Below are 26,180 nucleotides of genomic sequence, written 5' to 3'. Positions count from 1 at the left end.
CAGAGGTTATAGCATGAGTACAGTGACCAAGTACTTAGCTATAGTGTTGTTGCCAGGCACCTGGTGCTACTACAAGACAATGCTTCCACTCACCTTTAGACTGGTTCAAGTCCTACCTCATGGAGATATGCTTTTCAGTCTCCTGATCTAACTCCTTGTCTTCTCCACAGAAACTTTTTTTCGGGTATGTCTCCAGGATCAGTGTTGGGTCCACTTCTCTTTTCTCTCCACATTTGTTTCTTACGCAATTTCATTTCTTCCGATGGATTCTCCTACTACTTATATTCTGATGACGCACAGATCATCCTCTCATTTCCCTCTTATAACCCACAGGTTTTAGTCCATATGTCCAGCTGTCTCTCTGTCACCTCATCATCACCTTAAACTTAACTTTTCAAAATCAGATGTACTTGGCCTGTGATTTCTCCTTCCTCAGACTTGTCTAGGCATTGCCCTTGAAGATGTCACCTTTTCACCATCAGTCATGCTCAGGAATCTTCGTGTGATTCTGGACTCATTATTTAAATTTACTCAACATGTATCTTCAATGACCCAGTTATGTCATTTCTGTCTTCATAATATTCTGAGGATTCCACCCTTCTTCACTAAATATGCTACACAACTCCTTGTTCAGTCACTGGTTCTCTGTCTTCTAGACTGCAACAGCTCTCTCTTGGTGAACTTCCTTCAGCTGCTACCAGACCTCTCCAGCTCTCCAGAGTGCAGCTGCTCAATTGGTGTTCTTGGTATGTTGCTTCACTCCTAGTACTCCTCTGCTTCGTTCTCTCCATTGGCTTCCGGTTGCTTCAAGAATCCCATTCAAAACTGTCTCTTGGCCTGCAGTTCTTTGAGTAGTTCTGCTCCTCAATATCTCCAATCCTTGGTCTCCCCGTATGTCCCTTCAAAAGGTTTTCACTCTGCCTCTGTCTGTTGACCATCCCTCCTCTTCTCAGACGTGTCAAGACTGGACAATATTTCTCCATTCTTGCATTCATCTCCCTTAATCTATTAGAGCTGCACCCAACATACTTGTGCTTAGGCATCTTCCGAAACACACTTTTTTATTAAATATTTTGGATCTGCTTAGCTTCTCTCCTACAGGATAGCTGCTGTTATACTTACAGAGTTTAGAATACTGATTTGTCTTACACTGGTTGTAGGTATAATTATATAATAGTTGTGCTCCCTTTGTTCACTTTTTTATCTTGTTCTCTGTTAATTTGATGCTTGCACCTTCATTATTTTAAGTATTATAACTTGCCTTGGATAAAGGCATCTGCTAAATAATAATAATAATGATAATAAAGATGAAACAATATCATTGCCACATCCAGCTTACTCTCTAGACATTTCATTCAGTGACAAATGTTTTTGTTTCCTTGCTCCAAATCTTCTCAGTGGTCATCATTTTGGGAGGGCCAAAGACTTCTTATGTCACTTCATCAGTTGCTCATACCTTCTTTGCATTATGATACAGCTGTTAATAGAACTTTCTACAAACTTAGAAAGTGTTTAATTTTCTTTTGTTTTATTTTATTGCTCATCAGTACTTTTCTCACAACCTTTTCACATTTAGATTTGCAGAAATATAAACCTCGCCTTCCTGTGCTACTTACAGTGGATTCCGAAAGTATTCAGACCCCTTGACTTTTTTTTGACATTTTTCTGGGTTGCAGCCTTATACTAAAATCATTTCAGTTAACTTTTTCTCCACTTTAAGCAACTCTCAATACTCCAGAATGACAGAGCAAAAACAGGATTTTAGAAGATTTCAAATGTATTAAAGATAAAAAACTGAAATATGACATTGACACTAGTGTTCAGACCCTTTACTCAGTACTTGGTTGAAGCCCCTTTGGAAGTGATTCCAGTCTTTTTGGGTATGATGTGACAAATTCTCACACCTGGATTTGGGAATTTTCTGCCATTTTTCCCTATAGATCCTCAAAAGCTCTCTCAGGCTGGATGGAGGCCATGTATGAACAGCTGTTTTGGTTTCTCCAGAGATGTTTGATTGGGTTCAAATCCGGACTCTGGCTGGTCAACTCAAGACCACTCCTAGAGTTTTCCCTAATACACTTCTGTGTTGTCTCTACTTTGTGCTTGGGGTAATTGTCCTGTTAGAAGTGAACCTTTGGCCCAGTCTGAGGTCCACAATTCTCTGGAGCAGGTTTTCATTGAGGATATCACTGTACTTCGCTCCATTCAGCTTTCTCTTGACCCTGCCTAGTCTCTGAGTCACGGCGCTAAAAAACAACCCTACAGCATGATGTTTCAGACATAATGCTAATCGTGGTTTCATTAGGCCAAATAATCTTCTTTCTCACAGTCTGAGAGTCCTTAAGGTGCCTTTCTGCAAACTCTAAGTGGATTTCCTTTCATCTTTTAGTGAAGATAGGCTTCTGTCTGACCACTCTGTCATAACTGTTGCATTGATGGTTGCCCTCCTGGAAGTTTCTTCTACCTCTACACAGATTCTCTGGAGCTCAGACAGAGTGACCATGACCCTTTAGCAGTCATTCCTGAAAGTCTGTGTTATATACACCAAGTGGCGCTGTGTTTTTGTTTTTTTTAAATAAGAGCAGTGAGTTCACACACCAAGGGAGACCCTTAACTCACCAAACGAAACCTGGAAGTATAGTAAAACTTACTGCTGTATGCTATAGACAACAAGGGGAACAAACCCTGGGGCTCCATATGGGTTTCAACCAACACTTATTGCAGCAGTTTACTTTGCAGAAAATGTTGGAACATCTCTCTGCCATTGATGCCGACAACAAGACAAAAAAGTTGTTTCCATGGAGTGCATGTCCTACAGTCAGCTTTGTTAACTGTACATGCTGAAAGGCCGTGCTACGTGTGCCCTGAGCACTTTGTTCTAACGGAACTTGACCTGTAGTAGCAAGAAAAAAAAATGTATTCTGTGTAACAGAACCCCCAAATCCATGAGAAAAGAAAGTAAAAGAAGCAAAATAAAGACAGGAAAATTTTATACCGCAGGTAAATCATAGCCCAAGGACCATTTATGTGCTTCTTTTTAGTGAACTCATTTGTTAAGATTCACAGATCTTTCATTGATAGGTACTGTTAGACTTTCATTGTTTTTAACTACTTGTTTTCTCCACCCATTGCCTTTTAACAATGAGATAGTACTAGGGTGTTGTACCGTGTTAGCCATTACGAATGTAGAGAAAAGCCAAGCAAAATAAAAGGTGTCATTTTGCTTGGCTTTTCTCAACAATGAGATACAAATGACAAAGAAAGGAAACAGCATTTCACCATCTAACATGGTCTGTTTGTGTTTATCATGATGTATTTGTTTTAAAAAATATTTGTAAAGAATTAGAAGAGAAGAAACTGAAAGACTGAGAATTACTAATGTGTTCTGAGTCACAACTCATTTGAATGATATCTTTATAGTACTAGGGTGTTGTACCGTGTTAGCCATTATGAATGTACAGAAAAGCCAAGCATGTGTGTCATTTTGCTTGGCTTTTCTCTACAATGATATCTTTAGAAAAGCATCTGCAATATAAGAATGACCTGGTGTGACAGAAATACTAAAATTTGATTAAGCAGTTGAGTTGGAACAAAAACCTTCAGCAACTGCAGCCCTTTGAGACTGAACCTGGACACCCTTGGTGTAAGGCAGCATTTCCAAATCTGTGGGCTGTGGTGGCATTGCAGGGGAGCTGTGACAGACCCTGCTCCCAAAACCACTCTGATGATTGTGCTCAATTCACAGTGGCAGCATCACAGGAGGATCACTGATGACCCTGAACGAAACTCCATCCACCAGTCCAATATTGTGCTTAATTCATGATGGTCACACCACAAGTGGATCGCAACCAATCCAGGATGACCTCTCAAACTCTAGCTCTAATAGTCATGCTCGATTCGCAGTGGCAGCATTGCAGGTGGATTATACCTGACCCTGGATGAAACCTCATCCTCTGGTACAACGATTACGCTTGATTCACAGTGGCAGCATTGCAGGTGAATCATGGCCGATCGTGCACAACTTCCCAAATCCCAGCTCTGATGATTGTGCTCGATTCACCAAGGAGGAAAAGCATTGACGATTGTGCTTGATTCGTCTAACATATTTATTTATTTTTATTTTGTTGTTACTGTACTTATTTTCTGCGGTGGGTTGGCACCCTGCCCGGGATTGGTTCCCTGCCTTGTGCCCTGTGTTGGCTGGGATTGGCTCCAGCAGACCCCCGTGACCCTGTTTGGATTCAGCGGGTTGGAAAATGGATGGATGGATGTACTTATTTTTTTTACTCCTTGTTGTTATAATTGGTATTCTGTATTCATTTCTTACAATTTCTTCTGAAACTATTTTGCTATTCTTTATAATTTGCCATTATCTTTTTTTTTTTATTAAGAATTTCATTTCTGACAAGTTTTGTTCCAAGAATGCTGTTTTCTAATAGGTGTCACTTTTATTTTTACTCTTCTTCAACACCAGCTTGATTTTCAATTTGTGAGTCCAATTGCTAGGATGCACTCCCAGTTGCCAGGGGCATGGCCTTGGAGGTAGCAATGAGTCATTGAAGCAACAAGTTAAAAGGTCACCTTTGATAACCTTATTCATGTTTGTGGATAGTAATTTAAAAAAATGACCTTTGTGGGTCTGTTAGTTTTGCTGTTTGGGGTGCCTTGTTGTTCACTTTTGCTTTGATTCTCTGTGATTCTGGCTGAACGATTTAGCTTAGTTAAAAGATAGGACTGCTCTTCTGATTCTTCTTATGTTTACCATCCTGGTCATCCCTTTAACCTTGGTAGTTTACTGTTTGAGGCTTAACACTTTCAGCTATGCCTTTTCTATGAAACTGTGCTATATAAATACATGTTATATTTCAATAACTTGCATGGGTCACTATTCATGTGATAATCTAAGATATTAATTATATTTTATATACAACATGCCAGTTTGGGTCTAGTTTTGTCACATATTTCCCTCCTTTCACATGCTGTCTGCCTCTGATACTCTATGTATTTTTATTATGTATCAATAGAAGGCAGGCATACCTCAATCTGTGCTCTAGCATTGTGCTATTTGCCACTTCAAAAAAACACCTTTAAGTCTGATTTAGTGTTTTTGAGTTTTTAGTGTCAAGATATAAGAAGTCAGGTGGCATGAAAAATAAGAATTCATATCAGTTGCTCTATTAACTTACCATTCTCCTGTGACTTGTGAATTAAAATAGAAATAGGGAGACTTAGTAAAAAAAGCTGCACATGGTATCTGAAATCTAAAAAAGACAAATGCTAGTATGGCTTCTTACTACTTACTTTTTGTACATATTGTTATGTCTAAGCAACATCAAAATAGCAAAAAGACTAAGAGAGAGAGAGGTTAGGAGCACACACTGATACAGCGCATTGCCGCACCCATCACACAATAAACCAACTCAGGATCCCAGATTAGGACCTGAGTGCAGCCATGCAACGGGTGACACCTCAGCACCACGCTAGTTCAGATGGAATGGAACCAGTTTGAGGTTTTTTATGGTGGCTGGAGTGCCAATTCTACCACCAACCTCCACATTTTTCCCTGCAGCTTGGAGGGCCTACTTGCAGGCCTGGATGCAGATTAAGCAGGCCACAGAACAAACAAAAAGCAGACCAGGACTCCAGTTAGTGTAGGCCTCAGGAGCAGGCCTCATCCCAGGAAATCTCAAATTGCAGGTTTTCTGGCCTGAACAGGCAGATATTTGGGTGCAAACGTTTAAAATTCAAAATACTCAAAAAGTCATTTATTGGAGAGCATGACAATAAACCACTGGCTTAAAGGACAATGTTCATTATAGTTCAATAATTTATTAAATAAAGATGAGGATTAACAAAACAGGTGAGATAGGGAAAAAGAAAGCACAGCATACATCAATGAAAGGATTTGCCATAAATAAGCAAACCTGAGCAAACAAGTCTGGTTTGTAATCCAAAAGAATTAGCCAGAAACAGATGCAAAAATGAAAATTAATCTGAACAGTACTTACAAAGTGGTGGGCTGGCACCCTGCCCAGGATTTGTTCCTGCCTTGTGCCCTGTGCTGGCTGGGATTGGTTTCAGCAGACCCCCGTGACCCTGTATTAGGATATAGCGGGTTGGACGATGACTGACTGACTGACTGAGTACTTACAAAATAACCCTCAGTCCACAACACTTGGTGACGCTCTGAAATACCTAAGCCTTCAGCTAGAATAAATAATCAGGTACATCATGGTGGGCCTGCCTCTTGGGATTCCACCCACAGAATTCAATGGATGTAACAAAGAGGAATGTATGTAAGATACATAAATACTACATAATATAAAAACAAAATATTAAATACAAAAATGACGAAATAACAAAAATATATAAAACAATAATTTAAAAACCACAGAAATGATCAAACAAAAGAGAAACAAACTTAAGCTAGGGATCAGACCCTGGCTGAAACATAACACACACACACACACACTGAGTGGTTATCTATTAACATGCAAGTGTGCAGTCAGACCCACCTGCCACTTTCTGTTACCTTTGATTTAAATATGATGTCAATATGAAGACCCCCAAATGTTCTAAAACTGCAGGGGCAGGTAGCAGATCTGAATAACCGATTGACAGCCTAAGCTATATAGTGCAGCGAGTGTGAATGGTGTAAAATTCAAGTAAGGCTCTGTATCATTTACTTGAGTACCTACTCCTGTTATAGACACATTTTAGGGCTTCCAACTACACTTGAAGAGGTCTGTGTCAATAGGACAGAACACAAGTCAAACTACTGGCTTCACTAAATTGACTTATTGTTCATAGAGGCTTTAATAAGGTGCAAGCCCTCTGAGATGAAGAAATGGAGGAGGCACACAATGCCATTGCAGCAGAAAGTTACTGCATATAATGTCATGAGAAGTCAAGCAAAATTACACCTTTTGTTGGCTAACTAGAAACATTACAATATACAAACTTTCGAGGCAACTCCGGCCCCTTCTTCCCTGAGTTGCCTTGAAAGCTTGCATATTGTAATCATTTTAGTTAGCCAATAAAGAGTGTCATTTTGCTTGATTTCTCACTACATTCATAATGGCAGTGTTATGGTACAACACCATAGTACGACATATAATATCTAAAGCATACAGGGTATATACAGTATGCAATCAACTTTCTTTCAATATTATTAATATATTACATTCCAGTAAAATTTCACAATGATAAATGGTCATTTATTAAATACATTTATATAGCACTTTTCTAACCTACTCAAAGTGCTTTACAAGGACAGCGCAGAATCACCTTACCTTCCACCAGTATGTAACATCCATCTGGATGATGCAATGGCAGCCATTCTTGCTCATCATATATTAGTCATTAAGTGTGAAGGGGTGAAGAAAGCTAGTTAGCCAATAAGGATCCAGGGATGATTAGAGGGCCTGAGTGACCACGCCATGATGGGCAGTTTAGCCAGGAGATTCAGCTACACCCTACTCTTTGGATGGGCTCAAACATTTTTCACTTCAGGTGTATTACCTGTTCTGTAGTTCAGGTGGTATGGCATATGCCAGCAGCCAGACAGTGATAGACCTACAAATTTAGGAGACGTTATTCAAACCCAAAGATTCCAGTAGGACATATGAACAGATTAGACTTCTCGCTTGACTTTTGGTTTCAGTGTGTGTCCAGTTTTCCTATTTTAGAGCTGTCTCTCTTGTTTGTGCACAGATTACTGGATGGGCCCGGACCTGCTGTCGTACACAGGATAAGTGGGTTAAGGACATGGGCAAAGGGACTGAAAACAGTACACTAAGCTTTCAGAGTATAAAATAATAAGACCTTGTTATGAGTGTATTATTTTACCCAAAAAATACTTGTACTTATATGCAAAATCATTAAATATGCAATAATGAGGGAATGTATCAATGAGATCATGATAGATACAGATAGAAAATTAATGTTTTTTTATTGGCAAACTAAATCAGACAATTAAGTCTACATTGTGGTTTTCTGCATTTTTTTGTTTGGCTGATTTTTGTACTAAAAACAATAATCATCAGTAGCCATGTATCAATAAAACAGATAGACTTGGAAATAAAGAGAGGCTGAGAGCTCTAATGTGAGGGAGAATGTTGACTCTTATGTTCCCCTTCAGTTGTACACAGTGATTAAGGCAATAATACTTGGCGTATTTATACTTTGCATATAATGTGGATTTTTTGAGGACTGGTACAATTGCTGTAGAGAAAATGCCTACTGTTCCAAAATAATATGTTTGCTTTACAGGACACTGATTTATCAATGCAAGGCAGTATTTTCAAAAATTGTAACACTGCAAGCCGTCCACATGAGGGTGATATTGTAATCCATAAGAGTTCTCTTGTTAGAAAAAAAATCCCATGATTTACTGTACTTGGAATTTCCTGTAGGAACCAAATAAAACCATTAAGTATGATAACAAGGGAAGTTGTCAAAGCAAGTGACAGGAAAACATGAAAGATTTTATAAAACAAGCCAGGGTGCAGTATGCTACTGTAGGTGTGATCTCTGTGGCACCAATAAGGGTGTGAAATTAAAAGCAGAGCAGCTGCCTGGTATTCCTACCCTTGGCTGCAGAAGCAGGATTACACTTATGATGGAAGGGTGCGGCTTCTTGGCCCAAAAGGAGCAGAGGTTACGTTATAAGGAAAAATGTTTGAAAGAAACCTCAATGTCCGTCTTTCGTTTTGCTTTAGATCTTAAACTGCTTTAGATTACATCTTGCCTGAAGAAGGGGCCTGTGTTGCCTCAAAAGCTTGCATATTGTAATCTTTTTAGTTAGACAATAAAAGGTGTCATTTTGCTTGGCTTTTCTCTACATTCATAATGGCTAACACGGTACAACACCCTAGTACTACAGTCTTTAGAAAAGTTTAGTGTCCATTCATGTTAAAAGGATGTTAATTAAAAATTCAAAATGAACAATGCTGACCTACAGGAAATAAACTCCAAAAATAATTTAGGGGTTTACATTAATGCAACATTCCCATTCAACAATACTCAAATACTCAGATTCTACAATATTCTAGTGAGGCCACATCTGGAGGGCTGTGTGAAATTCTGGTCACCAGAGGCTACACAAGGGACATGGCAGCCCTAGAAACTGTGCAGACGGGAGAAACTAATTGCGCCCAACATTAAAGAGCACATCCTGGTGCGAAAGGCTAAGTGAGCTGAACCTCTTTAGTCTTGAACAGGCCTAATCAAATCTATTAAAATGCTCCAAAACATTTTAAAGGAGCTAAACAGTGACTCATATTATACACATTAGATGAAACTAATAGGAAGACATTCAAAACAGTAACAAGAGAGATAAAATAAAAGATTGCAGGTACCAGAAGCAAACTTTGAAGTCATGTTTAAAATCATAGGAGCACTGCATTGGGGCAACTTGACTATTTGCTAACTAAATGATCTTAATGAACTATATGATGCCCTGACATTTATAGAATTTCTTGTGTCCATTAATCTGTCTATCCATTCATTTTTTGTGATCAAATATCTATTCGAGTTTAAATAATGTTACCAAGTAATAGAAATAATAACAGCCAACAGGTTTCTCATAAAATAAACAGTCAAAGGACAACAGTTGTAAATATGGTATTAAGAGTTTAAATATGCAGGTAATATAAATAAAAGATCAAAAGAAAATGGCCCGAACAAAACCTAGCAAGGAATGCAGCCCAAACTTCAAACCCCACTGAGCCAGGAAGGAGAGAACATCAGCAACCACAGGCCATCCGACTCTGTAGAGTGTCCACCAGAGCACACCATTTTGTAATACATGAAGCGGATGAGCCATTGATTGTTGCTGCTGAAAACGGTCTCTGTTGGATAGAAGAGAGAGAGAGATGAGTGGTCCAATAGGAGGAAAATTTGAAGAAGGGAAGTTAATGTGAAAAACAGTCAAGAGAAATTTATGAATAGACAACCGTAAAGGCAAGACTGGGAGACATTTCCAAAACATATGTAAAAAAGTACCTGCGATGCACACCTGGCAGAATGGATAATAGGGATCAGTGGGCAATCCCATGGATAAATGCTTTTGGAGAGTAAAATAACTTCCACCTCATCTACTAGCCCTTGTCCTAAAAAAACCAGATGTGCTCTGGCCACCATCCCAAAGTCACCTTTCTTAGTACACCATGAGGTTCACAAATTCAGACACTTTGCCCACAATATCTTGTGGAGTCAGCAGATCTAGCAAAAGTCGTATAGGCCATCTTCAGTGTCCTATGCAGCTCCAAAGCTGACTAGTTAGGAAAAATATGTAACTTATGAAAGAAGCTGTTAGTTTTCAGGACCTTATTGTATTGTGTCCTTTATTGTTTTGTTTTGTTTAATTTACTGGTTTATTACAGTTGAATTTACTTTTGTTACTAATTTTTTTCTTGATTTTTCTTAACATCATCTCTGCACCATTATGTTCAATATTTTTTTAAAGGACACCTCCATTTTGTGGTTTGTTTTCATGGACACCACCATATCATTGATAGCAATAGTGTCCATTGCTTGTCATGTGATCAGATGGTGACCCAACATGTAACATTATCATCTCATCATTATAAAAGATGGCAGCATGTTCAGACTACTTCTTGAACTTCAGATGTTCAAAGAAAAGACTTGCTGGAACAACAATCAATATCAGTTATTTAGTCATTATCATCACCATTTTTGGCAACCGTTAGATTTACACAGTGCTATTTATTACTTTATCGCTGTTGGTATTCTTATTGATAGTAAATTTTACTGTGACTGACTCTAACAAAGTCATTGCAGTGCCATGCATTATTTTTCCTCATTCTTGTTACCACTTGTGACTTTGTTCTCATGACTGCAGCCATATTCTTGTTAATGACAATCTCCTTTGAAGGTCACATGATTGACAGATGTCTTTACCTGTGATGTCTTGATGTTGCCATTTTATAAGATGGTGGAGTGCATTACTCACAACCATTGCTTTGGATTCTATCAAAAATAAACTGCAATTTATTAGAGTAGCTAGATAAATGATAAATATTGGGACTTTTTGGATCTGACTTTTGGCTTCTGTCTTTGATTTTAATGCTCAATTTCTTGTGATTTCTTTGGCTTTTGACCTTTTCTTGCTTACACTCCTGGTTTTTCCCATTTAAAAAAGACGTTCTGTTTATTTCTTGTTAAGTGTGAGACCTTTGGAGCAGCCTCTTTCCATTTTTTGCTACAATAAGTGTAGTTTCATGTACTGACATTTATTAATTTCCTAATATCAACTTCAGAATTTAGTTTAATTTTAAGTGTTAAATATTATGGCCTTCTGTGTTTTGGCCCTTGTCTGACTTTTGACCATTTTTTTATTATTCCTGAAATGACTTAATTACACCACTGCCAGTCTAAACTACTCTTAGACTGCTATGACCAGCTTTATTCTAAATACTCACAGTATTAGGGAATTATGATTATGATCTTCTTATGTTCTATGCTTATATTGATGTTTTAATAATATTTTTTGTACTAAATCATATTCTGTGTGACTCTCATTATTATGCCAATATTGCAAAGTAATCACAAGGCATGATTGGAGAAAAGGGACGTGGCAAAGTATTCACTATAATAGGAGTAGAATCATAAATCACAAGATCCTCCGTATGTAGTGGTTCCATTAAAATTCTTGTATCTGCACATTAATTGAAATTTGTGTCCCTTGTTTTTCAGATTTGTTTCACCGGGAGCAAAGAAACCACAGATCCACAATCCAGAGGGGAAGAACAAAATTCCAGAGCCTGTTGTCAGTCAGATAATCGACAAACTGAAGCACATCAACAAGGTACTGGTGAGCAGCTTAGCTCAGTATGCCCCAGTGGAATATCCATGGCCGTCTTGTCAGTGTATTAACATTATTACTTCAGCAGGTTAGGTAACATAGAGAAGCGGGTAAAATAAGGACGATAATGAGAAAGCCTGGCACCTGCCAAGGAAACAGTGTTACTTTGTCAACTGATAGTTGATAAGCTGAAAAGCAATAAGTAGGTCTTACATCATGTAACAGGTAAACATGATAATGCCTCGCACCTTGTCAGCGTTGGAAATGCTCACAATTTATCAACTAAATGGAGCACCCCCCACGTTATCAGTAAGCCACACTGTGCCTTATCATGTAATGGCCAGTTTTATCTGATCAGTTTCCACTCACTTACCGGGCTTTTCCTTTAACCTTTTCCAGCTTATTTCTCAGTTGCATAGGAGATAATAAAGGTTAAGGCTTCAACCAAGCTCTGCGTCCTGCATGCCTGTTGAGTATTCATTGCCATTTTTTCCTATCAGTTAAAACAAGCTCCCCCTCAGCTTTCTGTCATTTTCAGACTAATGTAGCCTTTCAGTGATTCTGAGTACCTTGATGAACTGAAGTATAAATAATTAGGAAATTTATCCTCTGTCTGATCTCATTTAAAAGCAATTGCTCACCATTTCTCATTGTCTATCAAAGCAGAGTTTTTCAGAGTTAGGGCTGTCAAGTACAGGCTTCAGAAAATGCATGAGTGAATAAATGGGTTGTCAGAAGATACATTCTGTCCGGACAGATGAAATTCCGACCTGTAGGACGCTGTATGGCCACACGAGGCAGTGTGCAGATCATTTTAAATGATGCGTATATTCAAGTGACAGGCCAAAAATGCATAACTTGCCCAAATGTTAAAAGTATTTCCCCTTCTCGATAAATGAACTTTAGGTTATCAGACTAAATTAAATAATACTTTGCTATCTGTTATAAAAATATATTGATTTGTCTGAAAGGAGGAACACCACAACTTGCAAAGGCAACTTAGCAGAGGGTCTTGTAGTCAAAAATCTATAGAAAAAACACATAAAAAATAAGGTGGTGAGCTGAGGGTGAAGTCAAGTTTTCCATTTGAAACAAAACTGAAGAATGTGTGTGAGTTGACTGAGCTTTGAAGGTGATGTGTTCCATGCATTTTCTCCTGATCTTGACTGAACTGAATTTATGAAGCATGTTAAGTAGCTCACTGAAATCTCAGTATTTAGTGTTGTAGCGGTCTTCTGACAAGCAACCTACCATGGCAGCATCAGGCACTGGATGGAGTGCCAATCCACCTCTGGGCACACTCTTGCACATACTCACGCTGTCCCAAGTCAATCTAATACACATGTCTGAAACAGAAAAGTAGACAAGCATATTACTAAGCACATTCATATCAAAATATAATCAATCAACAAATAAGCAGCAACAATAAATAAACATAAAACTGTGTTAACTTTTTTACTGTCTGTTTCCCAAAAGTGCAGGCTACAATACTAACTTTAAAAGATGGAACCGGTATTTAACTATTATAAGAGAAATTGAGCTAAGAGAGAATAAAGCTATTTGGCAGCAGCATGGAAGAAAGCAAAAACGTACAGTAGATAATTAAAATTAATTGCTTTAAGGCCCATAGTCTTTTAGAAAAAGCAAGATCAGAGCCTGACTGCTTAACCCTTCTTGTATAACAGTTGTTTAATCATACGAGGGTCTAATGATACGTCCGTCAACATTGATGGCAACGGTTCTCAGGCATTCTAATATTTCCTTTAATGGCCTGGAAGAGAGACTTTGTCATTGAAGCAGGGGATACCGAATGCTATAGTTTAGGATTCCAGAAAGAAACAGAGAATAGGAAATAATTAATAAGCGTGTGTCATAATGTATAGTATTCTTGGAATTTTAGTTGAAAGAAATAATTAACCGTGATTTTTTTTCTTATGCAATTTTTGAATACATGCACAGACAAATAATTTGAGGTGGGGATTCAGAATAGTGCTGTCTGCTCAACTCCTCCGTGAATTGAACAGCTCATCTCACATAACCTTTGGCATGGAGAGGTTCTTTTTAACATTTTTGTGGGAAAAGGGACATGTCAGTACAACAACGGCAGCTATTTTTATTTGAGCACCTTTGGGTTTTGGACAGCTGGGGAGAGGAAGCAGTTCATTCATTGCCATTTCACAGTGCTGATCAGATGCTGATTATTTTTGTCTGCCGTTGTATAGTTAACACATTACGTCTAGGAAGCTGGTTTACATGAGCCTTGTTTAGTTTTTATAGTTATCAGGTGCTGTTGTACCCTCAGTATCCCCAGCATAGATAATGTAATTATTAAAGAAAGGGCTGACTTGGGCATCTTAAAATTATAAGAAATGAATGTCAATTAAAAAGTACAACATTTAGTAAAATAGATTTTTTTATCAGTGTTACATTTCTTTGAAGCATATTAGATGTAAATGTGAACCCCACTCTCAACAATTTAAAAATTAGATCAGGTTTTTCATGACATTGCAAGAAAGATGTATAGGAAAATCAATGTATCACATTTTTCAGAAAAGAAGTTTGAAATACAAAAAACAGATCTCTATAGAGGTGTTCCATATGGAAGTGGCATTCATTTGGCTAGAGAATCTCTATTCCCTCACCCATCAGTATGGACTTACAGTAAATGAATATTTTGGCATATTTTTTAAACAGAGGTTCCTGTTTTGTCCATTGTAAGTGCTATCTTGAAATTTAACATGTTTGCTCACTATATCTAAATCTGCATGATTAGTATAAATTAAGAAGAGGAAAACAATGTTGTATCTGTGGGACTTCATTGATTACCCAAGCCCAAAGTATTTTCCTCTTATGTACAGTCATTTTTTGTGAAACATATCCAACTTGCAGTCCAGCTGTTAAGGCTACATGTTATAGAACACTGGAATCATTGACTTAAATGGTAATGAAAATGTGGCCTAATGGCTGTTTTTGTAGATGGTTTGTATTTTTCTTATTATATAGCGCTACCTTCCTCCTACTGAGTGCTAACATCTCAATAATCTTTGCTCTGCACAGCAAATATAGAATAACATAATACTTGCATTTTTGTTGTTGCATTACTTCACACGCCCTACAACAGGTCTAAATTCATGTCATCTGCAGTGGATTCATAAAGTATTTGGACATTTTCACTTTCTGCACACTTCATTGTGTTTTAGATTTAATTTCAAATAGATAAATTTGCCATTTTTGTCCATCATGTACATTCAATAACTGAGAGAGTGTAAGCATATTTTCAGAAAGGTTTGCAGATTTATTAAAATTCCAAAACTGAATCCTCTCATTCATGTAAGTATTCAGATCCTTAATTCAGTACTTTGTAAAAGCCCCTCTGGCAGCAGTTCCAGTTTTGAGTCTTCTTCGCTAAATCTTGCACACTTGGATTTGGGCAGTTTATCCCATTCATCCTGACGTATCCTCTCAAGCTCTATTAGACTAGATGGGAAGCATCCATCTTCAGGACGTTCCACGGATGTTCTGTTGGATTTAATTCTGTGCTTTTGCTGAACAGTAAGAAAATTCTCCTAAAACCACTCCAGTATTGCCTTGGTTGTATACTTCGGGTCATTGTCACACTGAAAGGTGAACTGTCACTCCAGTATGTGGTCACAAGCACTCTAGAGAGGAGTTTCTGCAAGGACACTCTAAATTTGGCTGCATTCATCCTTTCATCAATTCTGCTAATGAGAAGCACCTCCATAACATGTTTCTGCCCCTTACCGTGGTTGACTGTAGGGATGGTATAATGCAGGTGATGAGCAGTGCCTGGTCTTTGCCAGCCATAGTGCTTGGAGTTCTGTTCAAAGAGTTCAGTTTTTGTCTTATCAGATTAGAGAATCTTCTCCTTCATGCTGTTAGAGTCCTTTAAATACTATTTGTCAAACTCCAAGTTGGCTGTCAATTAATTAGTTTGTTTGATTAATTGATTCATTAAATTTATATCACGCTTTTCTCACTATTCAGAGCTATTTGCTCAGACAGAGGGGAACCACTTCAACCACAACCAATGTGTAGCACCAATCTGGATAATGCGACAGCAGCCATTATTGCACCAGGATGCTCACCACATGTACAGTACCTTTTAATCGAGAGTGGCTGCCATTTAGACATTCTGATATAAATGCCTGATTGATGGAGTGCTGCTGAGATGATCATCCTTTATAGGTTCTCTCTTCTGAGCAGAGGGCTTCTCAAGCTCTGTTAGAGTGACCATGGGGTTCTTGATCACCACCCTGATCTAGGCCCTTCTTGCCTCATCACTTTGGGCAGACAGCCAACTCAGAGAAGAGTCCTGGTGGTTCCAAAATTCTTCCATTTCGCAATTATTGAGGCCACTGTACTCCTGAGAACATTCAAAGCTTTATAAATGGTTTTATAACCTTGACCTGATCAATTCATCAGCACAATACAAAGACTACAGAGGTCTCCAGAGAGTTACTTGGGCTTCATGACGTTATTTTTGTCCTGAAGTGCAGTGTGAATTATAGGACCTTCTTTACATAGGTGTGTGCCTTTCTAAACATTTAAACTAAAGCCTTTAAAGATTTACCCAAGAAGACTTGAACCTGTTATTGTTGCCAAAGGGGCTTTCTACAAAGTAATAAATTAAGGATCAGAATACATACATAAATGAGGGATTTCAGTTTTTGGTTTTTAATAAATTTGCAAACCTTTCTGAAAACATGCTATTACTTTGTCATTATTGTGTAATTGAGTGTAGATTGTTGGGTAAAAATGGCAAAAGTACCCATTTCAAATTACATCTACAGCACGATAAATTGTGCATAAAGTGAAGAATACTTTCCGAATCCACTGTAAAGTGATATGTTTTTGTTCACCTTTCTTCATTATTTGTTTTAAATGTAAATTCTGCTTGTCTAGCACAAGTTCCAAGGCTAGTAAATATATGTTACAATTGTGAAAAATAAAACTTTGACTTCAGAAACGTTTCTTTTTTAATTTTCTCCCCCTGTATGAAAGTAGCCGGTAGAGCAGATTTCCATAAAATCTGTGTGCCTGTATTTAACAACTCTGTAGTTAGCACTGTTACTTTAAAACTCCATAATAGACGAAGAAATAACTAAAACAGTTCAAATCGCAACAAATAACCAAATCTCAGTAATGCTGCCATGTTTAAATTTCATTTATCACCTGTCAGCATCATGTAGTCATAGTCAGCCATGTACAGGACACGTGCCACTCTTGTCCACACAGCCAGTTTTCACCATGTGCTTTTTAAATGCGCTTTTTGCCTCAGACCAACAGTCCCATTTCCTCAAAGTCACGTGTCTAGTGTCTGCTGCTCTCTAAGAATGCCATGTCTGAAAAATGCTATCATATTTCCTGCAAGAAGAAGAGGAAATTATGTGGTAATGGTGTTGAAATGGAAAATCAGGCATAGTAAGCTAATAAAGGAAAGTTGCCCGTCAATAAGTATTTTATTATTGCACTGTGGTTAATGGTAACACCAAAGGAAGCATTTCATTAACATATAAGAATCAGGCTGAAAAGAGTACTAATTAGTAAATGATATATGAAGCTAATCTTATAATTCCCGGCACTTGGTTATCATCTCCAACAAAACCCTGTACTTATACTGTGTATTTTCTGAGTGGGGTTCTCAGCTTTGGCCGTAATTGTGACTTGCCCTGCACACAGCTGGTTGTGAGCTGTACACTTGGACTGTTTAACACTGACAATAAGCAGTCATTTTTTAATTTACAGCCAAAACTGGGACCATACATAGACCTAGATTTTAGCATGAAACCAACAATTTGTTTCTATCTCTACATTAATTACCAAAAAGCTGAAAGTGTAATCTGCTAATTGTACTTGTATTGTGTTTTTTGCAAGGAGCTGTGAAACAAGCAGCAGAAATCAATGAGTTGCCACTGCATAATTCATTCAAGGACCCAACACAGAAATGGGTTTTTAGTTTAAACTTTTATTTGCATGCGACCTAGTGCATACTAAAATGTGCAAACAGTGTCGGAATTGTGCAGAAACTGAACATTTAACAATGGACAACCATTAATAAATTTAGTAAATGAAATGGCAATTGTGACTTCAGAACAGCTCAACTTGTTACTTCCTGAAGGTCAGCCACCAATTTATACAAATTGTATACAAAGTTGTCTGACTGCAGTTTGAGACCACAAGACAACCTGGACATTATTATTAGTATAATAATCTCACCATACACTTTTTGGATTAAATGGATCCTGTTTTCATTCTTTATAACAGTTCAGATCACATTTCCTGTGTTAGATATCAGGCTTTCCAATGGCATGATGTGATTTCCAGCAAAGCTTAACTACTATTTCCATTTTTTATGTTTGTTCTGTTTTGTCAGGCTGAGTGCCTACTAAGATTCCAGAGAACCTTTACAGCATCTACAGGCACAGGTCTGTCCACTGTCACACTTTACTTCCAGAAGTCAGCTAAGAGATTTGCACAGCAAAACTGATACATGAACAAAAAATTAAAGGGTTAAATTGAGTTCTACTTTTCTCTGTAATATTATCTCTGTATGTCTGTGCTTGCAGCTGAAACTGAATAAACTGACACGAGTGAAACTGAATTTTGGCTTAATATTCATTTTTTTGTACTTAGTCATGACTGAAGTAAGTACAAAAGTGTACATTTAATAATATTAATGATAACAACAATGATATAGATGAGTGCAAATGGCAAACACAGGCATACACACAGGCAAAAGGAACATTCATTTTAAAGACAAGATGGGTGATGCTGAACAATGAGAACCAACTTCTGAAAAGCATTTAGGGACTTTAGGCTGATATAGTGTATTCATTGTATCTACATTGGCACTGTCCAAAAGCAATTCAAAAAGTAAATACAATTTTAGATTATAGCATAAAAACCATTGCATCGAATATTAAGGGATGGTCTATTCAAATTCTATTATACACTAATGAGAACAGTACTGCGTGCTGTTTTGGTCATCACACTAAAAATAAAAGACATAACAGCATTAGAAGACATGAAGAAGAAGACAACCAAATGCATTCCTATACTAAAGAGCACACCCTCTCTGATTCCACCTCCTGCATTGGGCAGGATTCTTCAATTCCAAGCATGGCCCTGTGTGAAGGGGCTTCTTGTTTGTGCACTTTCATTTTCCAGAGTTATTTATTTAACAATATTTAGCAAAAAATCAAGCATTTTGTGAGCATATGTCTGGATGACTTGATGTGTGGACTCGTAATGCATGAGATCTTTTTCATGGATGTTACTGATAATGTTTGCTGTTGTCCAGAATTGGTCACCATTGACTCCTGTTCCATCAGAAACTTTGTTTGTTAATAATGTGGTCTGTTCTCCAGAATTTTTCTTGGCCATCACTTCAAACTACATAGCATAAGTAACATACAAAAAATAATCATTTTTGGGTTTAGGTTTCCTTTAAAGCACAGTTTTTGTTGGTAGCAGGGACAACACTGGGTTAAAGCAAACAGCTTGAAATTCTACATTGTGATCTATTATCAGAAAACGGTTCCCCTGTAGATTACTTTGGTAATAGTTTGCGTGATCACCTTTCAAGCAGGAACCAAGGGGAATCTGGGGTTTATTCCCATCCATTACATTAAAAACTTGCTCTTTAGTCAAGCATTTCTATCACTGTTTTTGTCATTTGTTTCTAGTGTTATTAATTGCAATTTGGGCTGCAAACATAATCATTGTCAGTACATCTATCCATCCAACCATCCATCCATTATCCAACTTGCTATATCCTAACACAGGGTCACGGGGGTCTGCTGGAGTCAATCCCAGCCAACACAGGGCGCAAGGCAGGAACAAATCCCGGGCAGGGCACCAGCCCACCGCAGATCATTAGTACATCACCATTATAATTTGCTTGGGCAAGGCTTTTATGTCAAACTTGAAGTTTGTACTCTGCTCAGCTGTGGCGAACATGGGAGAATCTTTATTTAAACAATGGAGTCCATGAATTCCACATAGACTTCACTTCCCTGTGAGTCTATCTCTCCTCGTCAAACTGCTTCTCTCATGAGCAGATGTATGTTGCTTGCATAGATGAGTATAAAGTAAAATTACTCCTGCCTATATAAGATGGTGGCACCCTGCATTATTGTACATGTTGGAAAACTCTGAACAAGTTAGTGAAATCTTTAGGGAGAGAGATCTTTGTGACTTCCTTTTGACTGTGAATTTTGTTAGTGTTTTGGTTTGGCCTTTGGTGATTTTTGGCTTCTGACCTTTGCTAATTTTTAGACAATATTTCTTTTTCTTATTTCCTGGTCCTGGCGATCATTTAATCCTTATTGCTGTCTCACTGTGGCATAGCATGGCATGGCCTGGCCTCAGGCAAAAGAGTTGGGGGGTGGATACAGTGTCATCAGTGGTCTCTGGGAGTGTTCTTCTTTCCACTCAAGGGACGAAAGCAGAAATCATGCTTTATTGTGTCACACCCTCTTCCCTCTCTCTCTCCCCATTTAAATCTGTCTCCAGAAGACATTCTTGAGTCTCACTGTTAGACAGTTCGGACATGTTTTCATGTTGAAATCAAATGTGATATTATCTGATTTCTGTTGTCCAGACCCTCTTTTATGATGTCAAAGGCAAACTCTGTAGATAGATAGATAGATAGAGTCGATTGGATGAAGGCGAATGACATTCAAACTGGTATGGCTAGGAAGCATGAGTGGCTGTGACATTAAACAGATGTGATAAAGAATCAGCTGCCTTTATGCTGTGGATTCCTCTAATTCTGTGAAATTCACAGCTAGCATATATGAAGGTAAGTCAATAATTATCCATACTTTTATGCTAATTTTGTTTCAGTTGGCATTTGTGGAAACATGGTGTGTCTGTGGTCACAGTGGTAGAGTTTCAACCTTGATTGTTCAGTTTCTTTTATTGTTTTTTAGGAGTAAGCACAGGTGATTCACTCTCTTGTTTAAAGTCAAAGCAGAGCCACAAGCAGCGATCCGCTATTTTTGGGCTGAAGGTACCCCAGGGCCATAATTCATAGCAGCCTTTCTGCACAATACAGCAACAGTGTTTTACTATGGCAGAGTGTTATGAATGGATTGAGATGTTCAAAAATTGTCAGACAAGTCTTAAGTATGAAGAAGAAGCAGGATGCCCATCCATGTCCACAACCAACGACAACATTGAGCAAGCCCGCACCATGATTCTGATAAACCAATGAGGATTTCGTTCACCAGGATTCCTTTAGGCCGTAAAAAGTGGATCACTGTTTGCTGCTCTTCTTTGGTGCAAATGGAGAGTGGAGCAGCCAGGATTCCTCCTAGAAAACAATGAGAGAAACTGACTAATCAACACCAACACTTTACCACTGTGACGACAAAGACCCTGTGTTTCCACATGTGCATGGAAAAGGCAGCACAGTCAACACAAACAAAATTTACAAAAGTGGGGATAATTATTGACTTACCCTCCTGTATATAAAAAGGAGATTAGCCATGATTCATAATTTTGTGAACCACAGAGAACAGCTTAAAATTTCATAATCCACTGCCAATTTATGCTGTAAATTATGATGTAATATAGTCATTAATTTGGTTATTTTACAGTGGCAATGGAAGAAAGGAAAGCAAAAACTTGAATGAAATCCCATAGAAAATGCACCCCATGATTAGTATTTCAAGGATATGAAGACTTTTACTCATCTCTAGTACCAAAATCAAATTTTAGTTATCCTCTGTCTAGTAGATAATAAATCAGGGGTCATCTGATTGTGTTTACAGCTGAAGATTTCGGTTTGGAGCTAGGTAGGATTCACTTGCAGTAGTAGTACTGCTTTAGCCTCAGATTGCATTCTTCCTGCTCCATCACCAACAAATTTATCCTTTAAGCAATAATCAGGATACCTTCTGCTGAGGAGGTAGCTGGTTTCTTTTTTTGCAGCAGCTTATTTTACTACCCCAATAGTTGCTGCATTATACTATCTGTAAGATCAGAAAGGAGTACTGCATGAAGGAGCTCATACCCTCATTCAGTGGTGCTTCAGAAATCAAAAAGAAGCCACAATTCTTTCATCAAAACTTAATTCTGAAGCATCAAGAAAAGCTACACTCTTTCTTATTCACTCATCTGCCGACTTTGTAATGGCTTATACTCAGAGAGAAGAGATTTAATAAAGCATTGAAGAATGTGCAGAACAGCAATATGGTATAAAGCCTTTTTGTTGCTATTTCTGTTATTAGGTTTCAGTTTTCAAGCAGGGTTCTCCCAACCTCCCTCAAGACTTTAAGAAAGCCCAGTGTATTTGAAGCTTGAAGCTGGCCATAAGAATGGCTGCTATCAGTTTAAACCAGGTGACTGAGAGGCATTTCTGTCAAATGGGTATTAAGTATTACAGGATGGATGACACCCTTTCAAGTCCTTTACAGATCAGTTTACCCAGTTGCCCTTACAATCCTGCCTTTGACCTACTCCACAAAGTAATATTATAGCCTGCTCAAAAGGGAGGGAGATGAGGGGGTCCCATGAGACCTATTATGTTATAAGGAATATTTTTGGTGTAAAAATCCTGGTCTTTGTGAACCCTGTACTTATTTTGTACTACCTACATGTATAGAGAAGGTAGCACCATGCCAAGGCAGAAACAGCTTTTAGCAGTTAACATTTTTTTCAAAGAATGCTATTTTCAGGAACGATTCACTCAGTCTTACACCTTGAATGCAAGCAAACCAAAAGCACATTATTCTGGGAACACATCCAAAGCCTAAACTTGCCAGAACAGAAAATATTTAACAATGTAATCATGGAAAACACCAACTGTGTCAGTTATCTAATTTTGATTCTCTATAATCAGGGGTAGACAAAATATGGTATGGATAAATTAATATGATAGTTTGTTGAGCTATGTATATATCATATATATGCATGTCAGAGGGTCACCTTCTCAGCTCATCAAAGGTAAGCACTACCACCCAGGGACACCATCAGGTGTGACTGCAAGCCACCTTGTCTCCTTTCCCACCCTCAGCCCGGAGAAGCCACCCAGTCACCCATTAGAGGGCAACCAACCCCAGTCAATAAGGTGGGGTTCAGAGGGTGTTGCTGATAACTTCTTTTTTATTATTTAGATGTTCTTCTCTTTAAGGCTGCAATATATTGGGTTAATGTCCATATGTCTGTTAATGCCATTTTAATTTGAGAACCATGATTCAGTCAGCTCTCTGGCACTTTTAGTATTAACCCTGAATTTTACTTGCACTGTGTCCCAGTTAAATGTGTATCCTCTGAACTCCACCTTATTAATTAACCGCCCCACCCTCCCACCCTTCCTAATTTGCTATATATTGCCTTTGATTCCTGTATGTCTAATTATTTTCCTCCAATGATGACACCTGGTAGGTTGTTGATAGCTCCAGAGTTAAAGACTATTTTAAGATACCTGATTCATTTTACCACTTTGTGAATTACTGGCTACAAATATATATATATTCACTGCATTGTCATAAATGTGGGGCTTTGGACCATGTAAAACTGATACTCATTTTCCCATTCCCATACTTATGACAGTGTTTATAATACTGCTTTTATTGACATCATCATGTCACCATTTTGTGTTTGGATTTTCTTGAAGGTGTTGTCATTTTGCATTATTTTGCTTCATTCCAGGTCATGTTGTTATTAGTATTTAATCTTCTGTAGCTACCACTTGATGCCATCAGATCATCACTTTTTCAGGTGCCACTGTGTTGTTCCTGTTGTCTGCCCTGTTCTTAGTTGTATTAGGATTTTCTTATATGCTTTTTGACTTTGATTCTTTGAACTTGTTTTGGCTTTATTTTGGTACTCTTAATCTTTCAGTTTTGATGACTGCCCGTTTAATACTTTTTCATTTTCCTCTCCTAATCCATTTTAAAATTAGCCATCTATTTAAGATAGCTTTTTTCATCATTGACATAACAACAAGGTGTCCTTCAGGGTGGAGGTCTGTACATTCATGATTTTTTGATCCTCCTTCCAACAAAGTTCCAACTTTCCATCATTCCCATTTTCCCCTCTAAAACGCACTTGAATTGGGCACTTAGCTTAAGTGGACTCTTAAAACAGCAGAATGTACAAGAAATAAAAAGAAAACAATACTAAACCCAGGAATCCTTCTCATGCATCTGCCTGTATTATATTCAGTGTGCCGCTTAGTCTGTCATTGTGATTCTTAAAACAGTATCAAATTAGATTTAATTTCAAAGCAAAATTAAGCCAATGTTTTTATTTATAATTGAACCAAATTAATAAATAAACCCTATAAAATAACTGTAAAATAGAGCACAATATTTGATCACACTAAAATATAATGCTGCCGTATTTTAACAAAAAATCTAAACAGTATTATAAGTACTTAAGAGTAAGTTGTATGTTCCAGCTTTGTTTCTTCATGTGTTGTTTCATCATGGCTGGCCAATAATCTCATTAAAGACAGGAAGTTTCCTGGGCTCCCAGATTCACTGCTGCCTCTAACACAGGGGTCTCTAGCCTTTTTTCCCCTGAGAGCTACTTTTACAAAATGAAAATGGCCGAGAGCTACTCATGTTTTCTAACGTTTATTCTCATATCTTATTTCAAACCAAACAAACTGAATAAGCTTGTTTTGCCTGAACATTTACAAAATGTTGGTGTCCACAACTCACATTTTGCTTTAAAACATTACAAAAAAATATTTAGTTCACCTGCAAGTGCATTTTGTATGTCTGTATGCAGTTTCTAGTGTATCTCACACTATTGAATTAAAACATGAATACTGTCAAAACAAAACAATGCAATTCCAAATACACAGATATGACTTATTCATTTGTCATTTTGTTCCATGTCACTGTTTCACTTCACAAGAGTATTCACATGTCCAGTTGCATGTGTGATATGTTTGTAGTTAGTCAGATGGCTGGCACTGCATGGAGTCAACAAGACAGGCAGGTGAATGGTGGAGTGGAGCCTCTTATGGACTCACAGAGGTATGTAGACCCAAACAAAGCAGACATTTTCAGAGCTGCTTGGTGAAGATTCTTACAGTTATCTGGCTCTAATAAGCTCCAGAAATGCCGAGAATGCTGTTGACACTTTAACTGCACATTAGTTTAAAGGTTTACTGATATATAATATATAAAATGTAATGTCTGTCTTTCTGTATGTCTGTCCGCTTTTCACAAGGGAACTACTTAACGGATTTAGATTGGGTTTTTTTCTATAATTTGCTTGATCATTCCAGTTGATGTTACAACTTCTCTCATCGTACTAAGTATCATAGTTCACTTTGCGGTAACGATTTATTTGCGCGAATCCAAGATCCACGCAACGGGCCAGGGGAGGGGCCTTTCTCACTCACATGCCAACCTTGGGGCGTGTTCCTTAATCCGCTTAGCTAGCGAATGAGAGAACAATTGAATTCAACTTTGTTTGATAAAGTGTCACTTAGGTCTTGATGAGTTTGAGTCTGGATATTTTCTTAAGTGTATGCCACATTGAAAAGATAGATTGCAATTCAGATTGTGGATCGTGATTTTGTGTTAAAAGGATCGTGATATGATTTTTTGGAAAGATCGCCCACTCCTAATTTGACTAATCAAGTTTTCAAATTTATGTAGGATTCATTAACCCTTTGGCGAGCTACTTGGAAGGGGGTTGCTGAGCTACCGATAGCTCGCGAGCGACATGTTGGAGACCCCTGCTCTAACAACTGACCAACTGCAGCTGACTTTAGTAGATGTCTGTTTGCTGTGATGTTTGCTTCTTGTTTTCTGTTCAACATGATTGAGACCTGACTGTTAGGTTTTTCAAAAGACTCAACAAATACCTCAGCTCTTTTGAATGCAGCTTGATGACAAGCTCTGCCTTCATGTTTGCCTTTAACCTCAGATATTTTATGCCAAATAACAAATGGAGAATTGATTATTACTCTGATGTGCATCACAAGTGAATTTCTCGTTTATTTAATATTTAAAAATGCAAATGCAACAGTGATGTTGGAGTGTAACTATTAGCTTAAATAATAACAACTTCTAATCAATATTTTCTTGATTATTTAATGATGTTGGTGACATTGCCTTGCAATCCAGGTGACTTGTCTATAGCTGAGCTGCCCAATGCTGCTCTTATGGAATGCCGTTTGTGCCAAAATTAAATAATAAAAGCAATTATGAAATAAATAATCACATGTAAATCTGCAGTGATATATACATATAAATAAAACATTAGCTTTAGAAAAACACAACATTATGAGTATATAAGGTGTTATTAAATTGCAACACAGGCATAACTAAATAAAACTTATCTAGTTATCATATAATTAGAA

At 37.8% G+C, this 26,180-nt stretch overlaps 1 protein-coding gene across 1 annotated transcript in view; it reads left to right on the top strand.

Annotated features, from left to right (window-relative positions):
• gpc3 (glypican 3) overlaps positions 1–26,180 on the top strand; it is a 719,214-nt gene that overhangs the window by 484,637 nt on the left and 208,397 nt on the right. The window contains exon 6 of the mRNA XM_028815765.2: positions 11,719–11,830. Coding sequence (XP_028671598.1) covers positions 11,719–11,830 — 112 coding nt within the window. The remainder of the gene's footprint in view (positions 1–11,718; positions 11,831–26,180) is intronic.

Source organism: Erpetoichthys calabaricus, chromosome 12 (assembly GCF_900747795.2).
Source record: "Erpetoichthys calabaricus chromosome 12, fErpCal1.3, whole genome shotgun sequence".
NCBI lineage: Eukaryota > Metazoa > Chordata > Cladistia > Polypteriformes > Polypteridae > Erpetoichthys > Erpetoichthys calabaricus.
The sequence above is the reverse complement of the archived record's forward strand: the minus strand, read 5'-3'. Positions and strand labels throughout refer to the sequence as shown.